This window comes from Pleurodeles waltl, chromosome 8, assembly GCF_031143425.1.
Source record: "Pleurodeles waltl isolate 20211129_DDA chromosome 8, aPleWal1.hap1.20221129, whole genome shotgun sequence".
NCBI lineage: Eukaryota > Metazoa > Chordata > Amphibia > Caudata > Salamandridae > Pleurodeles > Pleurodeles waltl.
The window spans coordinates 1,143,477,582-1,143,504,438 of NC_090447.1; the positions used below are offsets into that span (position 1 = coordinate 1,143,477,582).

The window sequence follows — 26,857 nt, forward strand, 5'->3', positions numbered from 1 at the left end:
TTTGCAGTAACATGTGAATGTCTGTAAAAACAGGGACCATCCCAGCAGTTGCTTTCACTGAAAGAAGATTTCTTAGTGATACGGTTAGTGATAAATAAGTGAGCATACCTCTCAGCTCCTTTATCTTCATGGCAAAATCATAAAGTACAGTATTCAATGAAAACTGGATTTACCATTTTTTTTCTCGTAGTGCTTAACGGGTCTTTCCTAGTTAATGGGCTGCTAGGCCTCGGGGGCTGCCAGGCCGGTGTACCTCTTTATCTCTCTGCCGAGGAGTGGTCCTTCTCATCCACCCCCTTGGCCTCCCAGCCCCGTAGACCTCTGCTAACCCCACAGCCACCTGGAGGAAACACAGCCCTCTGCTCCAAATGGTATCATCAGAGCCTTGCTTCCAACAGGGCACAGGATGGCTCTGAATAACACCCAGGCCCTGTGAGGAGCCAGCAGCAGACTTCTCTATGAGGAAGAGAGGAGAGGGGAGGATCGGAGGGGCCCGAGTTGTCCCAACAAACAGTACAAGAAGGAGGAAGGAGGGACAGGAGTGACGGGTGGGGGTTGGAGTGAAGAGCTAAGGGCGTTGGCACTTCAGGAAAGTGCAAAAGGGGCTGGCCCACAAGGAGGGCTTGACAGGGAAGGAGTGAGTGGACCAGGGTCACAAGGGGCGCTCTCAGGAAAAACAATTAATTTTTAGGTTGGAAGTCCAGACTTGTCGTCCCCTCACCCCAAATCGGGAACGTTCCATAGAAGGAAAAGAAAACACTCATAGTGTACCCCTGGCACGCGTGAAAATGATATAAAATACTGACCCCAATGCTGATGATACTTAGACCAGATAAATAATATGCTTTCCATAAAAAGTAAATAAAAAAAATAATAAAAAAAAAAAATTGTGGCTCTGACACGCGGCGTGATAATAATCCTATAAAATACTGACTCCAATGCCGCTGATGCTTAGAGCAGATTACAAATGAGCTGCCTCGCCTATACAACTATCAGGCCAGGGCCGGGGCTCGCTAGTGGTGTGGAGCTGATCTAGCCAGCAGAGGGCTCCTTAAACCTTACCTGCTGCTTTGATCAAATTAACTGGTGGCAGGATGAACAAGGCAGGTGGTGCGGACCCTGGTTGCAGTTCAGTACTGCTTGTGCCACCTGCACGCTTTCCTGCACCAGCTGCTCTGCTCTGCCACACCTGCTGCTCCGCACCGGCACTCTCGCACAGTATGAAAAGTGCAGTGCAGTGCTAGTGTGTGAAAGGCATGTGGCGCAGACACAGAGATCCAAGGGAGGAACAACGTCATCCTCTTCGGCCCACCGCAGCTAAGCTCAGTTAAGCTTATCTGAGCAACTGTTTGGGCGGGGTGAGCAACGTTGCCTAAAAAAAAGCCTAAATATTTTAAGGATGTTACTGGGCTACTAAATTCAGAAGCTACCGGCACAAGATACTCATGGGGTCTCGGTGGGCTACTGGTAGCTGGCGATTGACCGTTTGGAGACCCTTGGTTTATATTGTTTAGGTATATTGGTTTTTTCCTTTCTCAATAGATCTATAGCTTGCTTAACTACTCGCAGAAATTCTATCTAGGATGCTCTGTGCGTTCTTTGCTTCCTGCGCGCCTTTGCGCAGTATTGGTTAATGTTAATATGGGGTACCAACGGTTAATGCGGAAGTATCTGCCATGCTATTGCCCACGTCACGCAGTATACTGCATGGTATTTTGTAAAACATTTAACAAACAGATTTCAAGCAAAAAAAGAGCTATGCCACAATTTATCCGACTTCTTCCAGGAAAAGATTTCTAAACTGGCTCATAATTTAGGTGAAGTAAATATGGCAAAAACACAAGCCAATAGTGGTCCTCCTAATTCGTTATGGCCTGCTTTTGAACTTGCAACTGTGCAACAGATCACTAGAGTGCTGACATCTCTCAATTCAGCCTCCCACTTGAGATCCTTCCAGTTCACCAGTAAAAAAAAGGTATTTGGTTCTCTGATTCCAGTGCTGACTGACGTTTTTAATTCATCTATTTGTGAGGGAACAATTCCCATTGAATTGAAAAAAGCCTTGGTTATTCAAAAAGTCAATGGTATAGTCCTATCCAGCTATTCTGCTATGTCCCTTTTACCTCTCTTTTTATAAAATTACAGAATCAGCGGTAAACCAACAACTTATTGGAATCACACTCGCTCCTTCACCCAGTTCAGTCAGGTTTCTGGAAATGTCTTAGCACTGCAACTATTGTAACTAAAGCCACAATTGACATGTGCCTCATTTTGGACCACGGAGGCGTGGCAGCACTGACTTTGCAAGATTTATCAGTCTCATTCAATACCTTCTCCTATCATACCTTGCTTGAACGCCTGGCTGAAATTGGAATCATAAACATGGTATATAACTGGTTTGTTTCTTTCCTTAAAGATCAGACACAAACAGTTTGTTTGCCTGATTACCAATCCTCCAGCTTAGTCAACACCTACTGGAGTTCCCTAAGGATCAGCACTCAGCCCCACATTATGCATCCTGTATGTAGTTCCACTAGACAGACCGATAGACTAATTTGGCAGTAAGTCCTACACATATGCAGATGACACCTTATCCTTAGGCTGAATGGGAAAACATCCCATAAGTTTTGTTCCTGTGTTAGGAAAGTTGCTAACTGGATGAATTACAACTCTTTCGTACTATACAGAATCAAAAACCAAGGTCATTATTCTTGGAGACCCCTCCAAAGTGTGGACAGCTAAATATCTGTCTGACTTCTTGGGTTCTTTGGTCCCTGTTCAGTCCCAACACGCTAGGAATTATTTTTAATTCAAACTCCTGATTGAGGAACACATTAAACCTCTCACTGTGACATTCATTCTCTTATTGCCTATTATGTGGAAGATCCTTCCCTTTCTTCCAGCATCCTCCAGGAAAGATCTGATTCAAGCTTTCATAATGTTGCGGTCAGATTACTGCCATTCATTATTGATGAGACTTCACAAACATCTAGTATATAAAGTGCAGATATTGCAAAATATTGCTGGGGATAACGGTGGTGGCCGCATTGCTCATTGAAGTGGCCCAGTGACCCATCTAAGTAGCTTATGGCCATGAGAAGTGGAGGTGCCCCTGGTCAGCAAACAAGAATCCACGGGGGTATTGACAGTGGCTGAGCTCGTCATCAGAGAGACTGGGCAGTCTGACTAGGTTGCATATTGCCAAAAAGGGCATCTGGGCGTGATTGGTGCGTGGCTGGTAAAGGAGAGATGGGGGACTAGTGGCAGCTGAGATGGGGGCCGGGGACTTTGTGGGGGCACTGAGACACTCCTTTGCAGGATGAAAACTAATTGAAGGCGGCAACAACAGCATGGATACCGGTAGTGGTGATGGATGGATGGATGTCGACTGCCCAAGTGCGGCTCCATCTGAGGAGGAAGGAGGTCGGTTAGTGAAGGTGAGATTGGAGGTACCTCCCTGTCCTACGTTTTCTTAATGATGCAAAGAGGTCAGTGAAGTTGCTTCCCACCTTTGTCTTCTTGGCACATACAGTGGCCATGTGACTGATTTGGTAGACCCCTGAAGTGGAAAGGGGATTCCGATGTGGGTCTGTGGTGCAGTATCTGCCATTGGTGACAAGTAGGGAGAGACCAGAGTTCTGGACACTGGCAAATGATCACCACCCCATGATGATTGATGCCATATAACTGCGAAGCTACTGGGTGATGTAACCATGCAGGAATGGGGGACCTTGTCCTGCCAGGTAGTGTATGCGGTGTGCCTGAATCAGGGGTAGGGGAGCACAACTTTGTCAGAATGCAACTGGCTATAGCCGAGCCAGCCTTGCCAAACAAACTGCAAAACCTTGACTTTTGTAGTAATGATGGGAGACCCATCGCTCTGTGAATTGATGAAAGCAGTAAGAGAAACCAGATCCGCGCTGGAACATAACTGGAAGAACACACAGAAGTAATTAAACTACTTAAAGCTGTCAAAGGATTAATTTGATCTGTGATGCAGTCACGGCAACTATCCAGTCTCTTTGCTATGGAAAGAGTAGAAAGGATCCTAGGTGCTTCACCAAAACCAGGGGTGAAACCCTGACCACATATTGCATGGATCCTAAACTTTAGATACCAGGGTCCCGTCTTAAGGGCAGCACAGCTGAAGAGCCCTAATAATTTTAAGGCTCGTGAAACTATGGTCTTCCCAGGCTAGATTAAGGAAGTCCAGACCAAACAATATTCCTTTTACAAAGCCAAGATTGAACTGCACAAGAGAAATATTCAATACATTATGTTATTTCCTGTGAAGCTTAAATTGTATTTGAGGGCAGGCCATGGTTCTTCACATCACTGGATGTTGTGTGGTAGTGGCTGGGAGCTGGCATCCCATAGAACATCATTAGTGGCAGAGGGGATTGAAGAATCTGAATCAAGAGATGGAACATGACCCGGAGAACTTCAGCTCTCTAGATGGAATACAGATGGGACAGTAAAGCTATGGACAGGATTAAAGAGGCATTTTTAAACTGTTGATACAGTAATGTTATCATGGGGATGACAGGCACCTCACGCATTGGTGGAGTGGCTAGTTCGAAACCCATAGCATGAAGCAGTAGGGAGGGCAGCTGTTGAGTGGGCAGGGTCATTTGTTGAATTCTTGGCATATGTGTGGCAAGGTCATCAGTGTGGATGGTGAATGATCTAACAGGGTATCATAGACTGGAATACATTGACACCTAAACCCAGAAATGCAGGTCTCAAGGTACTGACATGGAACATCAGTGGGTTGGACCATAAAGTTAAATGAGGGATTGTGCAAAACTTTATATCGACAACACCCAGATTAAATTTTACTACAGGTGACACACTTGGCAGGTAACCATTGCAGTTTACCTGGAAAAGAAAAATATAAAGTCTTTGTGCTTCTCAATGGGGTCTTGAGGGGTGGGAGTGCTAGTACAGCGTTCAGGGCAATTGATGGTCTTGCAGACCTGGACAGACTTGTAAGGAATTTATGCCACCGTAAAGGGATTACTGGAATGGGGCAACCAGGATGTTGGTGTCTGGTACATTCCTCCAAGGCTCTAGTTGATGATCCTGGGTGAAAAATGGGAAAAAGGTTTGTACAGCCGATTGATACAATTTTGATTATTGGAGGTAACCTAAATTTTACCATGGACACTGGCATGGACAGAATGGACTCTGCCAATCACCAAGTGAGGATGGACAACAGATTGAGATGTTTTGTTGAGGGGTTGAAGTTAATGAACCCCTAGAAGGATATACATCCTGTTGTGAAACAATACTCACATCCGGCCAGTAATATGCAGTCACTCTCCAGACTTGACTATTTCCTGGTAACAACAGTATGGGGGACAGGTACATAGAGGCATACTTTCTTCCAAGGAAATATCGGTTTATCCCTGCCCCTCCACCACCCCCTTTATCCCCATGCACAAAAAGAGAAGGCAAGACTATGTATATGTGGGCTAGGGAGTAGATTAGATCCTTGGGACATTCAAGGCTTGGACACTAAAACGCACCTGAAAGACATAACAGAGTCCTATTTCATAGAACACAAAGGTTCTGTTGATTGTGACGTGGTATTGCGGGAATCATATAAAGTAGCATATAAAAAATAGTGGGCATAAGTAAAGATGAGAGGAAGGCCCTTGTGGACATAGAGCACAGCAGCTGAGTCAGTTAAAGGTGTATATATGGCAGACCCAGCAAAACACTTGTCCACCACTTAGCTCTCACCAGCAAATAATACAGACAAGTGGTTGGGAGGCAAAGAAAACCTTGTGCCCTAAACAAAGCGGCTTATATGAGGTGGGCAACAAAGCTGGCAAAATCCTGGTGTGGCTGGCACTTAGAGATGGATCCTGAAGGCAAGACAGTGGAGGGGATTTCTGGTGGAAACAAAGACCATGACTACCAGCTGACCAACTGGGACCAGCTCACCACGCAAGACACCACCTCCATCATGAGTTCCATACACTCATGAGCACCCATCTTCCCATGCCCCCACCATATCTTCAACCTTTGGATCAAGACGATCACCAGCGAGCTCACCACCATTCTCAACTCATCTATCACCACTGCCACATTCCCCGATGAATGGAAGAATGCCGAACTCAAGCCCCCAACAAACTCCAGAACTACTACATATCTCTGCCCTTTTTCCCCCTCCAAGGTCCTCGACCTCAGCCACCAACTCACGGAACACCTAGAGAACAACAGTCACAGCACCAAAACTGCCTTGTTGGCAGCCACTGATTACATCAGATCACTCCTAGACCAAGGAATTTGCTGCACACCTGGAGAAGTATTATAGGCCAAGAAACAGATGCCATGAGCAACATATTCTTACCTTTGTGCAAGATGTCTCCAGCCCTATACTGAGTAGGGAGTACAGAGATTAACTAGACAGAGACTTAGAGGTCTCTGGAACAGTAGAGGTAAAGAACCAAATGAAGAGTGGGAGAACTCATGGACTCAATGTGCTACTCCACAAGTTTTTCAAATGTTTAGGCAGAAAATTAGTGGAACCGCAAACTCATATATTCCATGTGACGCAATAGGAGGGATGTCTGCCATGGACATCTATACTGCCAGTGCTGTCCTAATTCATAAAAAATGGGCGCCAGTGTAGGAGTGCTCATCAAACAGACCTATTTCATTACTTATTATGGAAGTTAAATGACTGGCTAAAGGGTTGGCCAATCACCTGTATTTTGTGACCGAAAAAGTATATGTCCACAATCAATCTGGTTTCCTGCCACCCAGATCTACCACTCAAAAGCTCTGCCATTGAACAGGGAGGGGTTGAGGGATGAAACTTGAGGGACGCCATAGATATTGTTCTTCGGTTCTGAGGTGAAGGGCAGGAGGTGTATTCTCTGGGTTCTACTTGTGAGGAAGGAGGCGATCCGCTTAAGGGCATTTCCTCTGATTCCAATGTTGTGCAGCCATTCCATCAGCATTTAGTGTGATGCTGTGCTGAATGCTGCTGAAAGGTAATAGCTAGAAGAGATGAGATACAGGAACCCACGATGCTCTTATTACTAGATGTCGAAAAGGCTTTTGATTCGCTCAAATGGCCTTACATGATGTCATTTCTTCAGAAAATAGGATTAGGTCCAGGGTTTAGGTCATAGGTTCAGTTCCTGTACACCTGTCCTGTCTTATGGTGCTGGTTAATGGCACACTTTCAGAGGAGTTTCAGCTGAGCTGGGCAAATGTGAACGGGATGTCTGCTGTACCCCCTGCTGTTTGTCCTCACAGTGGACCCTTTACCTAGGCCTTTCACCTGCCGGCACTAACTCTTCACCTGTGGCACCAAAGCTTCAGCATGCATGAGGCCCACTACCAGGCCACCCTCGACCACCCCAGACCAGCTCAGCTGCCTCCTGCTCAGTGCACGATCACTGTGCAAGCATGCCACCTAAATCTGCGACACCATCACCTCCCTCACCAGACTTAATTTTATTCACTGAGATGTGGCTCAACACCACTTCTGCTCCCAACATAGCCATTGCCAAGCATGACGGCTACAAGTTCCCTCACCAAGACAGCATCAGCCAGCATAGAGGTGGATTGCCAACATTCACAAGGAGAACATCCACTGATCCACCCTGATCATTGGATCATTGAACAACTCAACTTCCAACTCTGAAACAACAACAAAACCACTATCAGAGGTACCCTCGTCCTACAGACCCCAGGACCTCACTCCAGCTTCTGCGATGCCATCCCCGACTTCATTGCTCCGCTCGCCTTAGACTCCCAAAAATATATCTTAATCAACGACCTCAACTTTTACCTCGGCGACCTCACTGATACCAACACCGTCAACCTCCTTGAAAACATGAACAACATCGGCCTCACCCAACTGGTCACGGAACCCACCCACATCGCAGGACACACATTGGACCTGATCTTCTCAGTCAGCAACAGAATCAAATACAGCCATGTCACCGAGCTCACCTGGACCGACCATGCCATTGTCCATTTCACCTTTGTGGGATTCCCTTTCACCACCCCCATACCACCTAGTATGTCACTCTGCAGCTGCAGCAAGGCCACAGAGAAACAATAGACTGATGCGCTCAGCACCTCCCGTCTGCACACTGTAACCAACCTTGAGCAGGTAGTCAAGAGCATCTCCAACTGGATCACAGACTGCGCCAACATAGTTGCCCCATACAAACTCACCTAGTCCAAAAGATTCTCCAAGCAAGCCAGCTGGTACACGACAGAGCTAAGAACCTTGAAGCATACCTGCCAACAACTCAAAAGAAAATGGCGCACCAGCAGAGAGCCCGTGGACCGAACCACTTTCAAAGCTACCCTCAGCGAAAACCACCAACTCCTGAAAAAGACAAAAAGAAACAACCCTAGCAGACAGCATTGAAACAAGCTCCAACCACAACAAGGAACTCTTCAACATCATCAGAGAGTTCTCCAGCCCCTCAGCCAACAAAAACAACATCACCCCTTCACAAGAACTCTGCGACTTCCTGGCGGACTTCTTCCACAACAAGTTCTCCACCATCTACGGAAATTTCGAACCCCAACCCACCGACTTACCCAGCCATTTTGACCCCACAAACAAAGACCATGACCACCAGCTGACCAACTGGGACCAGCTCACCACGCAAGACACCACCTCCATCATGAGTTCCATACACTCATGAGCACCCATCTTCCCATGCCCCCACCATATCTTCAACCTTTGGAGCAAGACGATCACCAGCGAGCTCACCACCATTCTCAACTCATCTGTCACCACTGCCACATTCCCCGATGAATGGAAGAATGCCGAACTCAAGCCCCCAACAAACTCCAGAACTACCACCCCATATCTCTGCCCTTTTTCCCCCTCCAAGGTCCTCGACTTAAACCACCAACTCACGGAACACCTAGAGAACAACAGTCACAGCACCAAAACTGCCTTGTTGGCAGCCACTGATTACATCAGATCACTCCTAGACCAAGGAAAAACTGCAGCCCTGATCCTACTTGACCTTTCAGCAGCATTCAGCACAGCATCACACTAAATGCTGATGGAATGGCCTCACAACATTGGAATCCGAGGAAATGCCCTTAAGTGGATCACCTCCTTCCTCACAGGTAGATCCCAGAGAATACACCTCCTGCCCTTCACCTCAGAACCGAAGAACAATATCTATGGCGTCCCTCAAGTTTCATCCCTCAACCCCTCCCTGTTCAACACCTACATGACTCCCTTGGCCAATGTCATAGGTTTGCATGGACTAAACATTATATCCTACACTGCAAACACCCAGCTCATCCTCTCACTATCAGAAGGCCCCAACACCACATTGAAGTGCGGATCTTTGGAAATATCTCCCCATGGAACGACGCATGGTGACCTTCTGAACTAGGACCCCCACCAACACCGATCAGTCACGCTCACAACCTTGGTATCATCCTGGACAATCAGCTGACCATGACAAAACAGATCAACACAGTCTCTTCCTCCTGCTTCCGCACCCTCGGCATGCTCCGCAAGATTTTCAAGTCTGGAACGCGCTCCCTTTGCCTATTCACTCACTGTCTTCGCTGGAAGATTTTAGGCGCGTGTTGAAGACCTGGCTTCTTACTAGGGCTTTTGATTCTGACACTTTGTTTCTTCTGGGTACTTTTTCTTCTCTCCTTTGAGCATTAGCACCATGATACCTTCAGGTGACTGTGCACTTTATACATTTCACAACCATAAACCAACCATAAAACATGGGACAGGGCTTGGAGTTTATAGTGCCCTAGGGTCCTGATCATTACACATAACCTAGGAAGAGTGTTGGTCATAGCCTATGTGCACAGGCCGGATGGAGGTAAAGTCTTTACTCAGCCACACTCTTGAGAGGGAAACGGGGTTTTGGAGAGACCCATAATAGATGCCACAACTCTGGACTTGCCACAAGCAGCAACCCCTTTGGTATTGGTGTTGGCTAATGTGCCGCCACTTGGGAATAAAGGGATAGAAAGTTACTGACAGTTGACGGATAAGGAATCTCACTGGTTGCACTAGCAAATGACCTAGGGCCCTCCACTTGTTGATCACATTAGTGTTGTGAGAAGAGATTCCTGGGTGGATAGGGATGCAATTTTTTTTAGAGTGACCGTGTGCTGGTAATTTCAACAACACCTATGTAGTTGGTACCCTTAAGGACTCGTCTCACCTCAGAAAAAGACTAGAGTTTTGTGGCCCTACATTTGAGTCTCTTTTACAGGTCCCTAGTTATTCCACCCCCGGTAGAGCAAGAGAAACATGGTGAGAATGTAGTCAAAAGGAGTGATGGGAGGCAAGTAGATTACCTTCCCATCCCTAACAGATTTGAGGCCATTAGTAACTTGGACTCTCTAGAATGACTACAACTGCTACTCCCATCTACTCCCATTCCAATGGACCCTGTGGTTTCTGTGCCCGTTGAAGGGGGCAGTGCTCAGCTGAAAGTATTAAATTGGATCATAGTTGGGATAGTGAATAAAATAGAGGACTGACAATTGTGTAGTTTTCTCAAAAGAATTTCATGTAGTCTGCCTCCAGGAAACATGGAATATTGATTGTAATTTTGCATTGGATGGCTTTAGATCCTTTCACTTCTTAGCAACTCCAGCAAGGCATGGGAGGACGGTAGGTGGTTTGTTAATATTAATTGCTCTTCAACTAAATTGTCATACCAGAGTTGTGGATACTCATTCTAGGAATTTAGCAGCTATTCTGTTTATATTCAAGTCAATGGACAGCATGCTCATCTTGAATTTTTATAACTCTAATTTTATTCAAGATAAGGATGCTCATGCCATTGCTCTGAATAGGTTTTTAGATACATTTTTAGAACTAGGAATAATTTTATTTATGTGATGTTGATGGGTGACCGCAACCTGCACTTATGTGAACTCATGTGAACTTTGCCTGGTTTCGGACTTCTGCAAATTTGGGGATAGACTTTATAACTATATTGGCTGTTAAGTAGTCCTTGGGGGGGGAAAGAAAACATGTACTGACTTTTACAGGGAGAGGTAGGTGGTTTGTAATAGATTATATTTTTGTCTCCCCTGGTTTACTTTCTTTACTTAGGGGTTTTAATGTTCAGTGGTATGGCCAAATTGATCATAATCCTCTAACAGCTGCCTTCAACTGGTGCTTTGAGATACATACTAAGGCCCCTAAGTACGATGTTTTGCCATCTATAAAGGATGAAGGGCGCAGAATAAAGTAGGCCATGATTAGGCCATATGACTTATCTCATTTTATTTCAGCTTTGTGCTGAGGATTTCAGGGCTTACTTGGAAGAAGGACTTCCCAATACCATAATTCTTTCTTCTTCCAGTCACATATCTAGAGCTTTCAAGTCTGTTATTGAGTCATGCCAAACACAGAAGCCATCCCCCTGAAATGTAGTTAGACCCCTTCTGTACTAAAGCGCATGAAGACCTCAAGAGGGCTCTTTAACATATTCCAAGGGATTCCACAGTGGCTTTGCTGTGTTGGTCTGCATACAAACAAGCCCTGCAGGCAAGAAAGCAGTATTTATTTGGGAAACCTTGGGAAAAGCTTCTTCTTGCTTCCTTGAGGCACGATAGGGGCTATTTTGTAACATTGTAAATTGGCCTTTATTCCAGGCAACTCCAGGATAGTTAACCAATTCACATATTGCAGCAAATATGTGAGTGAAGCATATTTATGAAAACCTCAAACCCACTCCTTTATTTTGCCATCGAGTGGAGTGTGGAAATTTCACGTTTGAAAGGGAGGAGGTGAGGCACGTCATTATAGTGCTTCCAAATGATAAAGCCCCAGGTCTGGATGAGGTACCAGGTGACCTGTTTAAATCTTGTGTAGAGCTGTGTGCCGCTTCATCACCATCTATCCCAATGCAGCAGTGATTCATGGATTACCAGATTCTTGGTCACACTCTGTAATCGTGCTGGTTTTCAAAAAAGACTAGGGAGAACCTGTGCTCCTACCAGGCAATCTTGTTAATCTTCTCTGAGGTAAAAATACCTGGTTGGTGCCTTTAAATCGCCTGAGTTCTTGGGCTAAACTGCAAAATGTGCTGTCTGACATACAGTATCGTGTTAAGCCTAGTTTAGGGACTGTTGACTAGTGTTTAAGTTTGTATTTGAATATTTCAAAATTCACAGTTGCCAAGAAAGGGTATTCATGGAGCTCAGTTCAGCTTTTGACAGAGTGAACAGAGATAAGCTTTGGCTGTCGTGGGATCCTGGGAGGTGGAGATGAATATGGAAATTTGAACCATAACCTGACCACCTTGGTCCGATATGGTGAAGAGGGTAAGGGGATGCTCACAACCCTTTAGATTAAACAGGGGTGTCTGTCAAGGCTATATTCTAGTCCCCTTCCTTTTTACCATGTATAATATTTTTTGGTTCAACATCTGCTTCAGGGCAGGAAGGATTTACAAGTTTCCTATAGCTGCTTTACTGTATGTAAACAATGCTGTGCTTATCTCAGGAACCAGTATGGGTCTGCCATGGCTTTTAGATTCTTTTGTTGAGTTTATGGATAATTTAAGTTTGATATTTGGGGATATGCTTCTGCTCAGCCTCTGCAGATAAGAGGATTACAAATGTACAAGAAAGTTGTTAATCTTGCCTAATTATGTTGCCTCAGAGATGGCACATGATGATCTGGGTATGAGCTACATTACTAATGTGATACAGTTGGCCCTCTGATGTTATGGCTCAAAATTAAGTTTGGATTAACCTGCAAGCTATGCTGAATCAAAGACTGCCTTGAGTTCACCCATGCATCATCAATACCCTGGCTGGAATCTTTAGCGTCGAACTTTAGGGCCCTTGGTTGACCCAAGATATTCAATCTACCCAGAAAGATCATTAAGGCTGATGTGATCCGGACAAAAATGTTTTTGTTCAGTGGAAATAAGCGGAGAGAGTATATGGGACTTTTCTGAAACCCAACAGTTAGACATTCAATTATGATCCAAACCACAAAGACAATCGAACATTATCTTTGCTTTGTATTGCATAACTTCCATGGAAACCTCTAGTCTAGGATGGACTAAAGACACTTATATTAGCTCACGTTTTTGTGACAATGTTTCTTGTCAGGGCACCTTGCACTTTATTATTCTTTGGCCTGTGTACAGACTTTATTCGTACCGTTTTGAAGATGTTAAATTTTAACCAGGTCAGACCGACGCTTTTGAATTTGCAACTTCTACCGCATGTGAAGATTTCTCATTCTGCCGCTAGTTTCCTTGCGGGTGCAATCAAAGGTAAAAAAAAGCAGTATAGGCAATATATGAATTGTGTTGTCTTATAATCATAGCTGTGGATAAATGGACTACATGAACGGTTGGTGATTTTCTTTTTATTACAACTGTTTTAGGTTTATTGGTGATTACAGTGATGTTGGGGAATTACATTAGATACTGTTGGTCTGCGAGGAAGAGAAATGGAATCCCTAACACTGCATACATTTTCTAGGATGTTTTTGAACTGTTGATGTATGTAACTGATTAATCTTACAGGCCAAGGTTTTTGTAATAGTGTTATACATTTTAATAATGCTTGCATTTGCTTTTGTATGATTTTATGGTTTTGACTTAAAACCGAATAAAGCTTTTTGGCTATGATGATAATGATTATTGGGTGGATCCCTCCTATGGCAATCCCCAAGCAGCGATCTACTAGGGAAGGATACCATTAGAAAGGGGAGGTTCTCCCCTTTCCAATAATATTTGTCCAGTCTGAATCGGTGCTCAAGGGGGGGCTGAGACATGCAATGCTGATCAGCTCATTCCACTTTCACTGTAACAACCTCAGCGTGTAATGCGTGCCAGTTGTCATTTAAAAAAAAAAAAAAAAAAAGGCATTGGGATGCTGTGAGAGCTCTTCCCTAGCAGCCCAAAGTGAAAAAGAAAAAAAGAAATCCCTTTGGTTCTTGTTCAGAAGGATTTCCTGCCCCTAATACCAGGACATGCTGGAGCTGCCCACAACACCCGAGCGCTGCTGCGCTGTGACGGCTCCAGCGTGTCCTTAGCATGCAAGGGATTTACGGAAAAAAAGAACCATTCTGGGATTAAAAAGAAGTTCCCTCATTTCTTCTCATCTTCGCCAACTGCACTGCTGCCTTTCGCCAAAACCAGTATGCCTTTGTCATAAAAAGGTATATATTGTGACACCAGATTCATATTTGTGCTCCATATTTTCATAAAATTCCCTAACTCACTTACTATACTAAAAAAATTAAACATCTGATCACTGTGCTTAAATATAATACAGCTTGCCGGTGAGGATGCTTACTATCATTTCTAGCAGTCAAAGCAAACAATGCTATTCCCACCTTTTTTGCGTCCTATCCAGTTATGAAAGTTGTAGAAACTCCTCACATCTTATCTCTTTAACAAATAATGTACTCTCTCTTTCATCGTTCCATGTCTAGTAGGATGGTTTGGAAAGTGCCTGAACACTTTGTTGTCAAACTATTGGTGTGCTATGCTAATATTCTTTCATTCATGCATTCAAATGTTTCTTAAGTATATATTACTGAAAGGCTCACTTCTTCTTTCTGATCTTGGTAACATGAAGTTTAATTATCATATTTATTTACCTTCTGTTGCTTGTTCACTTCCACCTTCTTAGTTTTCCTTTCAGGGTCATCATAACTTTCATAGATGAGTTGTCCTTAATTGCCTGTATAATTATCTTTTGTGACAGAAATTTTCAAAGTGTTATCAGAAAGAGCGATAATTAGTTCTAAAGGTTCTCCGAATGAAGATTCCTATAAAACCAGGAACTAAATGGTCAGTTAACATGCAAAAATAGTGGTAAATCAAGACCTGCAGAATAGACCTCAAGACACTGGTTTTCTTCCCAACGCAGCTAAGTTAAAAATTTAAAGACAAAAAATAGGTCTCAAAAGAAGATATAATTTTTTAGAGAACAAGCCAAGTCAACACATTTAAAACTATAATATTTATTATTATGTTGGATCTCCAGGGCTTACACAATTGATAACTAGAAATAAAAAGATTTCCGGATATGATCAAACTCTTACTTTAATACCCAGATAATGAATTGGCTTGTAAGTCTTTGAGGTGCATAAAATATTATTAAAGGGTCTGTGTAAGTCCAGTAGTCTTGTGGAAATAAAATGTTTGGATTCCACAAGATTGTTGGAGTGGTCATGTCCCTTTGACAGTTTAGGATTTTTTTTATCTCAACAAATTTCTTTTGAGACTTTGTTTTTGTTTTTTAGTTTTTTAAAGTGGTCATATTTTTTGTTTCGGTATAACCCTGTGCATGTGCCCTTCTTACATGTTAAATGCAGGGTGATTACAACAGTGACTGGTAGGAATCTTTGCAGTTAATACCTTTATAACCATCATTTTGGAAGAAACATTAAATCCAATAGGTGTCTCATCTTGGTCAGAAAGTCTGTACCCAATTATGTTGTCTTGCAAAAAGAGTGTGTAACCCAAATTGTGGGTTATCTACTGAGATACTGAAATCACTGTCAAGCTACACTTTGTACGCCATGGCAAATGCTACAGTGACATGTAGAAAATCCATGTAGAAAACAAGGTGAAACTTATCAGGATTACAAATTAGTCATACACCAGGGCTATGTTTTGTGCCATTTTCTTTTTTTTTTTTTCATTATGCCATGGGTCTGGAGAAACGCCTATTGGACCTCAGTGTGGACTGCTTGCGGGTAGGCAAACACTGTGTTCCAGCACTGATCTATGCCAATGACAGTCTTATTGGCTAGAACCCCAATAGTCTTGCAGCAACTGCTAGACCAGTTTTGTGTTTTTATGACAAGCCTAGATTGGATGATAAACCAGGCAAAAACACACATAATGGACTTTGGATCCTGGAATAAGAAAGATATAGCCTTTAGTGTGAATAACACAAAAAAATAGTTCAGTTCCTTCACATCCATATCATTGATTCTTGTTTGATGACAAATGTACTTGGGTACCTTTCAAAACAACTAGAACAGCTGCCTTGGCAAGAAGTACAGAGGCATTTGTTAGCTTCGTGACCGCGATAGGTCAGCAAGCCTAACAGAGAGCTTCCGACAATATACAAGGCAAAGTGCTTCCCAAAACGCCACTTTTGGGGCTGGTGTATGTGGAATCAGTGATCAACCCGGGTTGTGGATGACTGAAAATGGTTTCATCAAAAGCTTGTTGGCCGTACCAAAAACTACCAGTACCCACATTTGCCACACTGAAGCCGGGCTAGGGTACATTAATGATCTTGTGAAGCTACACCCGCTTCTGTTAGGTTTGAAGATATGGACCAAGGGTGAAACCTCATTTAGTTGGACAGTACTAGCCGATTATCTTAAGCTGGAGTGAGGTATAAAAATAACTTGGATCTCGTATATACACAATATTTGTACCAGCCTGGAATTTTCTGATTTGTTTGAGAAGCCGTGCACTTATTCAGATAGATTCTCCAAACCATTGAGGGAAATGTTTTTAGCCAAATGTACTGATGAGAGAATGTACAAAAACACCAGCAAGCCCACTGTTCTGGCCCATGCTTTAATTTGTACTTGTCCCAGCATTAAGCCTTACTTAACCTAGGTTAGTAATACACACCAAGAGGTTTTGTTAACAAGATTAAGGCTGCACACTGTACGGTCTCTTGTGGCTTATTCTATGCTGGGTTTATATGTTGTCAACTTATCTGTCTGCCCAAGTGACGGTTGTTCTGCATGAAGCATGTTGCACTTAATGCTTTTTTGCAAGTTTTATTCTCCATTAAGAAAGTTGCTTTTTCTACCTTTTTAAAATCAGGCTAACCTCAGACAAAGTAGGGTCGATATGAAGTTTCTACAATTGTTGCCAACATCGAGCATATGCTTTTTAACCACTACTTTCATACAGCGCGCTAAACATACAAGTGCGGCAAACGTATTGTGAATCATTAATTCTTATATTTAGTGTTTTTTTATGATCTTGTTTTATATATTATTAAGTCTTAAGTATACCGTGTAATGTCTTATGTAAGTTTGTATTGTGTTTCTTTTATGGTCACTTGGTGATCGAATAAAGAATAATGACTGAGCGACAAATTAGTCTAACAATGCACAGTGATTGGGTAGAACAATAAGTAGTTTTCAGATTTTAGACCTTGGCAGAACAATTTTGAATGTAGCTGAACAACCTTTATTTGTTTGTGGATAAAATATTGCTTAGCAGAATACAGAGTGTACACTACAGCCTTAACAGAGGACCCATGCTATTCATGTATAACTTAATCTCCTCTTCACTGCTAGTTGCACCTCATTCGACAGTTAAAAACTGACAGCGAAATAGTTGTTTTGAGAGGCACTCTGAAGATACCGAAGTGAGTGTGTTAAAAAAAGATAAGCACAAAATCTTGAATGTTCATAGATTCAGTTCCTCCATCTGTTGCTATTTCTTGGAGAAAAGTAGACTTGAAAGGTATTTAAAATAAGCAACTGCATTTAGTAATTTCACTACTTTTATCTTGCTGCTCAGCTGCTTGGTGAGTTGATTCTGGACAGACATAACTTTTCTGTTATGACAAAATACATCAGCAAACCAGAAAACCTGAAGCTTATGATGAATCTGCTCAGAGATAAGAGCCCTAACATTCAGTTTGAAGCATTTCATGTATTTAAGGTAAGGCTGGTGCATGTTGTCGTTTTTACCATTTTGTCAAGAGTCAGAAAATGATTTTACAAAGTATCTACCATTAGTTAAAAGAAGGAGTGAGTGAGAGGTCCCAGAGTTTGAATGTCCAGATGTATCCTTTCTAAGGTACTCCATCTAATTGAGAAAAGGAGGATTCTAAAAGTTAATATTTTGTATCTGATTGTCAGAATAGCAATTTTGTAATTAGCCAAACAAAGACTTTAAAGTGAATGATGAGGAATAAACAGATTGACAAATTAGCCAAGCAAATGGCCAAGTGAAGCTTAATTTATGAGACCGATTTTGTGATTTTTCTGTTACTGGAAAACAGTGGCGGGAACTTTAATGCTGATGTGTGCAATGATTTTGAACCATAGCAATTTTGAAAGTTATCTCTGTTGTGTGTGTTGCAATACAGCAATCCAGCTATATTATTGCTGCAAAAACTAATAACATTATTTGGAAGAGATGGAGAGAAGGCATACGTCTTCTACATAGGCCTAGATGGTGGAAACCTAGTTGTGCAACATCATTATGTCAGCAATAAAGAGAGGTCGCTGTCAGACATCATGCCCAATTTCCAGACTTGCTCCCTGAAAAATGATCATGTTTCCAATGACTCAGCCAGGCCTTTGGGAGAGGAGAAATGTTTATAGACCCGATAAGAAATGTTGTGCTTGACCCTCCCTGCAGGGTCATCCCCAAACATTTTGCCTTCACCCCTCCTGTTTTCTTAATTCATTTTTGTTGGCCTAAGGACTCTGTGCACTTTATCACAGGTAACCAATGCTAAATTGTTTGCGCTCTCTCTGTAAAACATGGTACAATTGGCTTACACCTGATTAGCGTATTTAATGTACTTAGAAGTTCCTAGAATATGGTACTAAATGTGCTTAGGACCTATAAATTAAATGCTACTAGTGGCCCGGCAGTACTCATCGTGCCACCCACTTAAGTAGCATTTTAAAGCATGTCTCAGGCCTGCCATTGCACCCTGTGGTTCATGTTTAAACTGCCAATACGACCTGGCAAAATAATCCTTTTGTCAGGCCAAAACCTTTCTTTTTAATGCACGTAAGTCATCCCTAATGTAGGCACTAAAATACCCCTAGGGGAGAGAGCATTGTATTGAAAAACTAGGACATGTGTTTTTAGTTTTACATGTCCTGGTAGTGAAAAACTCCTAAAGTTGTTTTTCACTACTGTAATGCATGCCTCTTAAAATAACATTAGGTTGCCTTATTACATTAGTAAGTGCTAACTTTTGATTGGGAGCAGGTAGGAATGTCATGTTTAGACCCAAATGAATTGTGATTTAAAATAACCTTTAATGGTAAAATCAAATGTTAAGTCACAATTCTGAAAATGACACCGTTAAAAACTTATCATTTTCCTGACCTAACCATTTTTGTGCCTCTTCCAGTGTCATAGAACTGTGAATAGTTCTGCTGTTGGGGTTTGTGTGCTTCTGCCAGACAGTGAGACAAAGGGGACTGGTGGTAGGCAGGATGGGCCATTCTGACAGGATTGCTGGCAGCTGATCTGTTCCGTGCCTCACTTATAAAGGGATGCCACCTGCACACACAAGGAAACCACACACCAGTGTTTTGTCACTCCCGACTTCTTGGAACCTTGCAGGAGACGGGAAGAACTTTTCAGAACCAGATGTGGGGGTAGCCAGGTACACCCTCTCCCACTTCAAAGGCTGGCACCAGGTAAAGATACTGCACCTCCTGAACCACATATCAGTACACTCCTGGACCTGTGGACATTACCGAAGGACTCCCTTGTTACCAGAGAACTGCCCTGCAGCTTGAGGCCTGCCTTGTTCCCCAGAGTACTGCCCTGCTGCTAGCAGAGAATTGCCCTGCTGCTTGAGGCCTACCTTGTTTCCCAGAGGACAGACCTGCTAATCTCGAGGCCTGACGTGTTCCCAAGAGGACTGTCCTGCTCTCTGAACTACTGTTACACAACAATCACCAGAAGCCTTCCTGCAACTGCTCAGCTGGCGTGCTGCAGCTGGACCTGACTGAGCCCTGCTGACCTCTGCTAGAGTGAGTCCATGATCCTGTGCACACCTCTATAAAAAAAAATCCTGAAGTTTCAAGCACTTTGTGACCATGACGGAACTGTTCGTGCCTAGACTCTGCCGCCCGCAATGCGAAACTCCGGTGAACCAGACTCATTGCGCTATAGCGACCACTGGCAATGTGAGATCTGCACTTCGCATTACAACAGCTTGCAGTGACTGCTAACACAAAGCTCCAGCAACAACAATCCATGACGCCCAACCAAATCTTTGCGCTACAGCAGTGACCGACCACAACACCAGGCCTATGCTTTGCGCTACAGTAGCGACCGTCCACAGCTGTCCCCCTGGCCTTTGCGGCCTCCTCCATTGCAAATGGAGCTCTTCCCGCTGGGCTTTCAAAATATAACTTTTTCAGTGGGACTAACTTGGTCCCTGTATCTGGCCCGTGCTCCATCGCTGACGGCCTGAACTTGTAACGTTTCCCCAGTCTAGCACAACTAGATGACCGCGAGTGGCACTTTGGGCTTTTAGCTCTCATACCTGCCTAAAACTTTAAAATTCAACAGTTCTATTAATAGGATTTCTGTTGTTTTGGACTCATTTTAATTATTAAAATGTGCTCAATTTTTCTAAATTGGTTTGGATTTGTCTTGTGTTGTGTTTTCACTTTAATACTGTGTGCATCATAAACACTTTACACTTTGTTTCTAAGTTAAGCCTGCCTGCTTTTGTGCCAAACTACCAGAGGATTAAGGACAGATTAATTTAGTGACTTCTAAGGTTCATACTGATAAGGATTATGCTTGTTGATTGAGTGGGGCTTCCACCCCTCTTAACCAATAAATAATCTGATTTCTTACAAGAAGGGTACACATTTTCTCCCCATTTAAGTAGAAACTATGTTTCTGTTTGCTGTACTGAAGTTGTGGAAAACAGTAGCTCGTATTTAGTATTGGGATGATCTCCTGAGTTTTCTACAAGATTGAGATGGGTCTGAGTGCCACTGGATACACTATTCAACCAGTTTGTTGATTGACGAGGATATCAGAGAGCAGAGCAAAATAAACATTGAAGAGCGCTAGTGAAAGTCTTGACCATAGGGCTTCCAAGTTGTCCCTAAAACTGTGTTGATATAAGTATGTCAAACCAGCATCAAAGCACTGCCGTGCCAGTAGAGTCTACCATAATATCTACGATCCTTTGGGCTGCAGGAATGAAGGTCTACTACAAGTATAAAAGCTGGCCCTTTTTACATCCCTGCCTGGAATCTTCAAACACCATTAATGCACTTGATCCTTTAACATTCATTCTTATCACTGAAACGTGGATGCGATTGTCTGGGAATGTAAGGTCCGAGACTCTAGGTCATCCTGAATACCCACCTCTTAGGGTGAGCAGATTACTTTCAATTTAGGAAACTCCTCATAACCAAACTATATACATGAGTTATTTTTTTACTGGAGACTTTCCCTCTAGGTTCCAATATGGCCAGATTGAACGTCTCATCTTGCTGGGCTATATAATGGGACCAACATATACTGTCACCTGCCAGTTTTCTTTTTTCACTTTGCAGACACACTTTACCAAACACCTAAATGAATAAGTAAATGCCTGTGTATCAGGTACTTTATATTGGTGATTCTAGAGCACGCAGGGCTCACCTTAATTTAATAGGTGTGATTGTTGTATGAAGGAAACAACTATGTAAACACCATTCCTGCCTGTCTCATAGAACTTGTTATGGTTAATGGTATTGAATACAAACAAGTAAGTAAAGCATTGTTTGAGTACAACAGCAAGGTCTGACACATGTATTTGATTCACCTAAAAGGGCCTTGGATTTCTAAGTGTAAAAGAAGTTGACAAACAGTGGCTATTTCCAGAGCCTTAGCAGCAGAGGTTGAACCATAAATAACTAAGTCTAAAATTGTAATGGTTGACAGTATCTTCAAGGCTTCTTGGATATCCAGAAGAGAGGGATGTGTTGCTTAAGTCTACAATCATTAGAACAGGAGAGCTGCAATACCCGAAATGTGAGCTCAGCTTAACACAGGTGTCATGAAGAGAGGATTACTGAACAATGACAGGATTCTTGAGATGTCCAGATCTCTTACAGAGGGGTAGTGTCACGGAAGTATCAGCAGTTTTGGCTCATCCTTCATAAGAGTGTTGGCAGCAGCATTTTCCCTAAAGGAATCAGATTGATTGCTGAAAAAAATGTCGTGACACTGTTTCAGTAATGGCAATGGTTATAATTGTGACAAATATTGTTTTGGTGGTAATGGTGGTAATGATGATGTTGGGGGTGGTTATTTTAATAGTGATGGTGGTGGAGGGGATGGTGATAGTAATGCTGGTTGTTATGGTGGCAGTGGTAATAGGGGCAGCAGTAATGGCAGTAACAGTGAGGCAACACATTGTCACAATCTGAAAAGGTTGAGCTTTGTATAACCTATTGATAAACATTATCATTCAGGGACGAGATGGTTTGACCACAGTGCAAAATTACCGCTTGAAATCTTAGCTCCCAACAGCAGTAGTAAATCCTGCCACACTGAAGCGAATTCCATTTTGAAGATCCCCAAGGACTAGGGAAGTGCTCCCCATCCCACGGGGAGCCGTGGAAAAACAGAGTTAGCTGAGCCTCAACAGTGGAAAAATAAGAAACGTGCCACCTTTATGTCTTCAAATGCAGCAAGCCTTTGCAAACTGCGTGGGGCTATGGACTTAATTGCCAGTGCCTGCTGGGTCTAGCAGTGAGTGAGAGTGATAGCTCGAGAGGTCTGGATGGCTTCCCTGGGCTGACAGACCACCCTGGTAAAATATAAGGTTGCCCAACAATCAGGATAACCTGAGAGCAGGGCCATGCAACTCTGAGGAACAGGGAGAAGAGAGGGCCAAAAAGTTGCAAGACCCCTGGAGAAGCTGATCCCCCCCCCCCCCACGTACAGTCTGACAGTGCTGGCAAGGCATCCCTCTAGGAGTGACAGGGGATTGATCTTTCCCCGGGAATGAAGACTGTAAACATCTGTATGGGTAATCTGGGAGAGAGGTGTGGCAGAGAGGGGGACAGGCTGACAGGGCATAAAAGATGCTGCTTTACCAGGCAGTGCAGTATGAATAAAAGCATGGCAGTTTGGGCCTTGCCTTGATTGGATCTCAGGCTCTGCACAAAACTAGGGGAAACCCTATAACCCTAACCTGCCCAGGGTAAATACAACATAAACAAGGCAAAAAAATGGCAGTTAGGGACAAATTTAGTACTAAGTTGAAATCACAGTCCTTAATTCTGTTACTACTGGATTTATTTCTTTTTCATATTTATTTCCAAAAAGATTTTTTAATATAGCAAAAAGGATCTATGGTAATCTCACACAAAACTTAATACACATCACATAAATAAGTGTAAACCAAAAAAATTACTGACCAAAAAATTACTCACAATACACACGAGATAAATTACATATAATATTTTAACAATATAACAAAGAAACCATCTTAAAATGGTGCCCTACGTATTTGAAAAGTGGTCACTATTATGTAACTCCACATGTGATCCACTGTTATTTGCTAAGAAACTGGGCTTTTCGTACACTCGACTATCACTGTGTTGTGTATTTCTTTCACACAAACGTGATATCGTGCCTCTCAAATCTTTACATTATAGTCCATTATTTAGCAAGCCCAATCTACTTGCAATACAAAGAAGTCAACGCGTTTCGGCCTACTGATTTATGGCCTCATCAGGACTGGAGAAGGGCAATCATAGTTCTTAATTGTAGTAGGAGAATGGAGAAACCCATCCTGTACACCGTCCTTAAAAAATCAAAGCGGTTGCTTGTGTTTATTTCAAGTCGCCATAATGCGGCTTATATCGGCTCCCGTTTAACGTGTCCGGCCCGTACTGAATATTCCTGCCAAGTCGGCGAGTCTAATTCTGAGCGCGTCTTCCGTTGGGAATCGTTGCTACGAGACGTCTCAACACAGTGATAGTCGAGTGTACGAAAAACCCAGTTTCTTAGCAAATAACAGTGGATCACATGTGGAGTTACATAATAGTGACCACTTTTCAAATGCGTAGGGCACCATTTTAAGATGGTTTCTTTGTTATATTGTTAAAATATTATATGTATTATATGTAATTTATCTCGTGTGTATTGTGAGTAATTTTTTGGTCAGTAATTTTTTTGGTTTACACCTATTTATGTGATGTGTATTAAGTTTTGTGTGAGATTACCATAGATCCTTTTTGCTATATTAAAAAATATTTTTGGAAATAAATATGAAAAAGAAATAAATCCAGTAGTAACAGAATTAAGGACTGTTATTTCAACTTAGTACTAAATTTGTCCCTAACTGCCATTTTTTTGCCTTGTTTTCGATTGGATCTCAGGGTCACAAGTTTGTGGAGGCCTTCTTCCCTTCCTCCTCCTCATATAAGCACTCTTGTTCTGACCTTTCAGGATCCTAGTCGGGACTTTACTGTGACCCAAAGGCTATTATGACTACTTTGTCTGCTTCAACAATAGTGCAGAGCTTTCGTATACTAATATATTGGTGACATGCAGAGAAGGAAAAAGGCAACATCACTGTTGGCCTGCAGACTTCTGTGTGACATGGATCCTTGGGATATCATGAACCTCCACATCACACAGCAGCCAGCACAAGCATCTCGAGGGCGCAACGACGTTTACTAGAGGTGCATGGTGTCACATTACTGCGAATTAAAATCCATAGTTATCATCATGCCCACAATAAAGTTGATTAAAAACTCTTGCTAATCACCAGACTTGCTCTTTGAGCCCAGAAGAGAGTGATAAAGAAAGGGGCACAAGGGCAACACAACTGGACCACGGGAGGGCTGCGCATTTCTTGGAGATCCTCCCAATCGCAGCAGGATTATAGTGCTCCAGTTTCAAGAACCAGTGAACATATATTGACCATCCAACAGGAGCCCTGGCTGAGGCAGGAGTACAGAACCGTAACAGAAGAGAAAACTAAAAGCGATAGATCAACAGCTGTTGGCAAGAAGGGAGGATAATCAGCGTTGTTCTCTGCATAACAGCATTAACATACTCAGTTTACTAGAGTGTGCCGAAAGCCAGGTCGTGGAAATGTTTTTGAGATGACATTGTAATTTTTAAGTAAAGGCATCATCAAATGCATACAATTAAGCATTTGAGAAATAGTAGGTTCATATATCATTTACATGGTCGAACAAACACACTATAGGCAACGTGACAGCAAATACAGAAGTACAGTTCGCATATTGGCATATGATGTATGTCACAAGAATTTTAAAATATTCCAGCTATGCTTCCCAGATCTTGCCATGTTTGCAATAACAAGGCTTGGCTTTATAAATAACAAATTCGATGCAGAAATTGCATTATAGGAGTTTTCCCAATATGTCAAATTGGCTTTGGAGGAAGGTAAAAAAGCTGTGGTTATTCTTCTATTTCTCTGCGTCCTTTTACACCCTATCCCACAATATTTTACTACGATGTCTGGAAATGATAGGGGCCGGGGACAAAACTTTCAGGTGGTTAAAATCTTTACTTTCAGAATGAGGAAGGGCCGCTCACTCCTCCCCTTTTGCATCGCGCTTTACTGCTCTAAGATTCGGCGCTCCGCGGTGCTCGGGCCCAAGCCCTGTTCTTTTTAACATCTGTCTGCCCCCCTGGCTCGGGTGGGCGTACTCTGAGCTTTAAGTATCGTATCATATGCTAATGACACACAACTGTTACACTTCTTTCAGCAAGCTCCCGAGTCATTGGAAGAGCGTTGTCATGGCTGCCTGAATGCGGGTTCAAATTGGATGTGGCCACATTGCTTCAAGTTTAAGGCTGATAAACCAGAAGTATTGGTTTTTGGCAACCCCTATCCTTTTGACTTTTGTTGTTTTTGGCCACAAACTTTGGGTGCTTCCCTTCTGCTTGTGCAGTCGGTTATGAAACTTGAGGAAAAATTTGATTTGAATCTTACATTTGAATCCCACATTCTGGATATCACTGGAGTATTCTTTGGACTTTTAAAATCATACAAGTCTCTAAAATTGTTACCAACACACACCAGGAAACCGATTGTGAATTCCGTCTGGATTATTCCAATGACCTTTTCTTGGCTCTTTCTTCGAAAGAACTTGACATACTCCAGGTAGGACAAAATGCTGCTGATTGGCGCATTTTAAGTATTTAAATGAGACATTCTTTTAGACAGGATCTCAAACGGTTGTGCAGGCTGCCGGTGAAAAAACTAATCATGTACAAATCGTTGCTGATTACTTTCAGAGGTGTACACATGTGGGGTCCGCTCTTTCTTCAGCAGAGATTCCACTGATACAGGGCAAGGAGAGACTTACCCTGCAATAATAAATTGCTTCTGGTCATTACAGGTAAAGTGAGTCAGAAGTGGGGGGATGCACTTTTTCATATTTGACCGCCAAGCTATGGAAGGGCTTGCCCTTGGAGCACAGGAAATTGGATTCCAAACCTAGGTTTAAAAAGGCCTGAAGACTTGTATTTTTAAGTAAGACTATTTGTGGGTCAAAAATGATTCTAGTGTTCGGCGCCAGGACGCTTCTCTGAAGCAGCTGTTGTGCTTTAGAAGTAGTTTTTCATTCATTCATTCTTCTATGTTTTTCCCTTAGCCACTGTTGAAAGGGAGGAGGTAAATTTGGTTGTGGATTGTTAATATTTAGCAGTATTGCATTTTGACTGCAGAAGCCCCAGCAAACATTGTCCACCCATATTTCCCTCTTTACCCAGAGTGCCAAAAACCACAATATTCGGGGGAGAGGGTAAAATACCAGCCAAACACCCTCAACAGGATCCAAGAGATGTAGAGTAATTCTGAATAATCGCATACTATTAGGTTATGTGTAAGAACTCTCATACTATTACGCTATACCTCAGACGTACACCTGTCCATCCTCTAGAGACATCGAGGTGAATTGTAGACTCTGGTGATACTTAAACTGGATTAGGTGTAGTGTATCTCAAATGGCTAGTTCACTGGGCCGGAGATGGTTTATTTGGGAGGTTAATCATCACTTAATTCTAGTCATGAACTGAACCTAGATCAGATTCCAAGTTAAATTTAAGGGTTGGGATCCTAACCGGTGTCTTGACGACCAGTGTGATATATG

At 42.8% G+C, this 26,857-nt stretch overlaps 1 protein-coding gene across 6 annotated transcripts in view; it reads left to right on the forward strand.

Annotated features, from left to right (window-relative positions):
* The window catches only part of CAB39L (calcium binding protein 39 like), an 803,103-nt gene that overhangs the window by 686,878 nt on the left and 89,368 nt on the right, over window positions 1-26,857 (forward strand). For all 6 annotated transcript variants that reach the window (XM_069205367.1, XM_069205368.1, XM_069205370.1 and 3 more), the window contains one exon: window positions 17,523-17,666. In XM_069205367.1, the coding sequence (XP_069061468.1) occupies window positions 17,523-17,666 (144 nt within the window). The remainder of the gene's footprint in view (window positions 1-17,522; window positions 17,667-26,857) is intronic.